Source organism: Camellia sinensis, chromosome 10, assembly GCF_055761805.1.
Source record: "Camellia sinensis isolate YWXY chromosome 10, ASM5576180v1, whole genome shotgun sequence".
Lineage (NCBI taxonomy): Eukaryota > Viridiplantae > Streptophyta > Magnoliopsida > Ericales > Theaceae > Camellia > Camellia sinensis.
In genome coordinates, this window is record NC_138970.1 from 98,126,424 (window position 1) to 98,129,467 (window position 3,044).

The 3,044-nt window shown below is 42.7% G+C and overlaps 1 protein-coding gene across 1 annotated transcript; it reads left to right on the top strand.

Annotated features, from left to right (window-relative positions):
* Positions 1-1,231: 1,231 nt before the first annotated feature.
* Positions 1,232-2,535, top strand: LOC145801686 (uncharacterized). Its single transcript, XM_082893422.1, has 3 exons — positions 1,232-1,429; positions 1,942-2,076; positions 2,171-2,535. The coding sequence occupies exons 1-3, from the start codon at positions 1,256-1,258 to the stop codon at positions 2,423-2,425; spliced, it is 564 nt and encodes a 187-aa protein (XP_082749548.1). The 5' UTR covers positions 1,232-1,255; the 3' UTR covers positions 2,426-2,535.
* Positions 2,536-3,044: the final 509 nt, after the last annotated feature.

Consider the following 3,044-nt stretch of genomic DNA (forward strand, 5'->3'; position numbering starts at 1 on the left):
ATGTTTCAAATTGGTTTTGTTCCGCATGTCTGAAAATGTTTAACTTGGTGTCGATTCAGTCCCGGATGTACGAAAGCTGTCTTATGCCGATTTCGGGGCCAGCTTGACATAAAAACTTGCATATATATATATATATATATGTATTCATATTTCACATTTAGTGATGATAAGCTTGACGATGCTTGCATGCAGCCAGCAACAATTCAAGGAAATGCAAGGGCCAGACAACACTCGACGAAAAATGGTGAGTGTTGAAATCTGTATTCTCTATAATACACTATGATGGAAACACATCGCTGGGTTGCTATCCACACGTTGTATTGAATGGTCGTAGTGGGCTTGTGATTGTTTCGCGTTTGTAGGATTGTAGCATGTAATAATGTCACCTTCCTATTGTTTTTGTAAATTTCAATTCGTTGTAAAAGTCCAGCTACGTTTTGTCGCTGACTTTTTGCTGCAACTGTTATTTGTATTTGCAATCTTATTTAATTACCAACAATGCACACGGATTGCGTTTGGCATAAAGTTGTAGTTACAGTAATTTCGGACTCATAGTTGTTACTTGTCTTGTACGTCTGTCATTTTCTTGGTTAAAGACTAGAAAGGAGATTGGGGAAAGGTGGAAGGCACTCCCCTCTGATGAGAAAAAGAGGTTTGTGGAAATGGCTAAGGCGAGCGCTGAGGAACACACCAAAGTAGTACCATGTGCACTGAAGTCTGAAAGGGTCATTACGTACTTCATGTTTTCGTAAATGCATTTGGCTAGGTCCTGCTTTGCTGACATTGTTGGTTGTATTTTTGTATTAATTTAAGGGTAAAAAATGTGCAGGGTAAAAGGCAACTCCGCATATCATTGAAGTCAATTGTTGAGCTAGTTAACCGGTTCAACGAAGCACAAAAGCAGGCAGTCATTGACATTGGGTTTGCTGGCCTCCTGGGGATGAAGTGTACACGTATAGATCACGACTTGTGCACATGGTTGGTACAGAACTTCGATCCTGACAGTAGTTCATTGAATGTTCATGGTTGTCAAGTCAGGCTCACGTGTAAGGCAGTTAATGTTTTATTGGGAATACGGTGTGAAGGCGATGACGTGCAGTTGGCTGGGTCATTGGAAGCATATCCCAATATCTACGATGAGGTTGGAGTTGTTAACGGAGTCATTCCTTTGAACAAGTTGAGACTTTATCTGACCGAGACTGCTGGTGCGGAGGACAAGTTTCGGCGGAAATTTGCGCTGTACGTGTTGGGGGCCATGTTGTGTCCTACCACAATGACCGGGTTGAAGCCATCGTTCATTCATGCCGTGAAGGACGTGAATCGTATGCGAGCTTGTAATTGGGCAAAGTTGACACTGCAATTCCTTCACAACGGTGTTCGGAAGTATAAAGGTCATCGCGGTGCAACTGGATGTGTTTTCCTGCTAATGGTATGCCAATACCTTGAATTTTTTTTCCATTCCCCCTTTCATGTGTTTCATGCATTGTTCTGTCATGGTTCAACAAATTGGCCTTGATTGGGACATACAATGGTACCTGCTTTGTGAGTACGATAAACAGCACTCTTCCTGACCAAGTATGGTACTTGCAGAAATAAATTTTGTGTGACTACCGTCATGAATTTAAGAACAAAGAGTACAGGGCAAAAAGTATGCTGAACCTCAATGGAGGAACCAATTAAAACTACGTTGCGAAGAGGGGAACATGTACATAAATTTTTTTTCTTGGTTTCATCAATAAAGTCCTTGGTGTGCTGTACAATTTTTTCCCCAAAAAACATTGCATGATATGTGCCTATAAAGTTGACAGCATCCTCAACAAAATCGGTATGCTATGTACGTTCCACTGCAAAATTGAGAATAATGAATGTCATTGTTACTGACTATAGTTCATTTCTGTGGGAAGAACAACTTAATTATGGTGTGCCCCTTAATGTCCACAGCTGTTGTACCTTGATTGTGTTTGTCTGAGCTCGACTACGACGCGGTCCACACCTCGGCTTCATGATTGGGGTGATACCCAAATACGGGAGACGCTGCGACGTATCAGAAGGAAGCAAAATTTCCCAACAATTGCGGTAAGCACTCCTACCACTGTGCACATTTCACAGCAACGACCCACTTGTCTTCAACATACAATGTCAGACTTCATTTATGCGTTTCTATGATTAGGTGGAGTTTGATTACAGTAACGCCGATGATGCTGACATGGATGCATGCCATGTCGAGAACCAACAAACAGGACAGTACAATGAAGTCCGTATGAGCAATTTGGAGTCCGACATTCGTGAACTGAAGGAAATGATGAAGCAAGTTCTCCACAACCAAACAGATTTAATGGAGATGTTGCGACATTTCGAAGGCAAGCAAGTTGTTCGCAATGACAAGGTAATCCATCCAAGCATTACGCAATTTTCACACAGTTGAGCCACATCATTTGAAGATGGTTTGTAAGACTAAGTTCACGAATGTGTATGTATAATTAGGTGGAAGGCAATGATGTGTGTATCATTAACCTCTCCTCCAATGTTGCTCAACTGAAGGAAATGCTGAAGCAACTACTTCAACGTTTCAGTTTGGGCTGCAACGAACCGTTCACTGAACAAACCAATTTACGTGAACTGAAGCAAATGCTACACCACCTCATCGAAGGTATATTCTCTACACCGCAACCGGCAGGCGTGGCCAAACAGGGTGTGGACCCTGCTGTTGGAGTCGAGGCGCATGAGGATGGCGTGGTCAAACCATCGGACGAAGTTAACCCAATGGAGTGTAATATTTCAGATGTACAAGGGGTGGATCACCAACAACATATTTTGAAGGGAACCTTGGCAAGGGACAAAAGTCATTTGCATGATGGGCACAAGCTGAACATCGAAGAAGGTGGGGACAACAACAAGAAGGGAGGCCTTCAGTCAGGGGAAACATATGAAACTGAAGATAAATACAGTCCTGACCTTCAGTCAGTGGGCGTGAAGAACGTGGCGTTCGATGTGCATACTTCTCCTACTAAGCTTGGCAAACCATTGGGAGCAACTGGAATCGT

Excerpts from the sequence above, each read along its gene's own strand:
- LOC145801686 (XM_082893422.1), top strand. The coding sequence starts at position 1,256 with ATGTTGTGTCCTACCACAATGACCGGGTTGAAGCCATCGTTCATTCAT. Across the intron at positions 1,430-1,941 it reads GATGTGTTTTCCTGCTAATG|CTGTTGTACCTTGATTGTGT; the intron begins GTATGCCAATAC and ends TAATGTCCACAG. Across the intron at positions 2,077-2,170 it reads AAAATTTCCCAACAATTGCG|GTGGAGTTTGATTACAGTAA; the intron begins GTAAGCACTCCT and ends TTCTATGATTAG.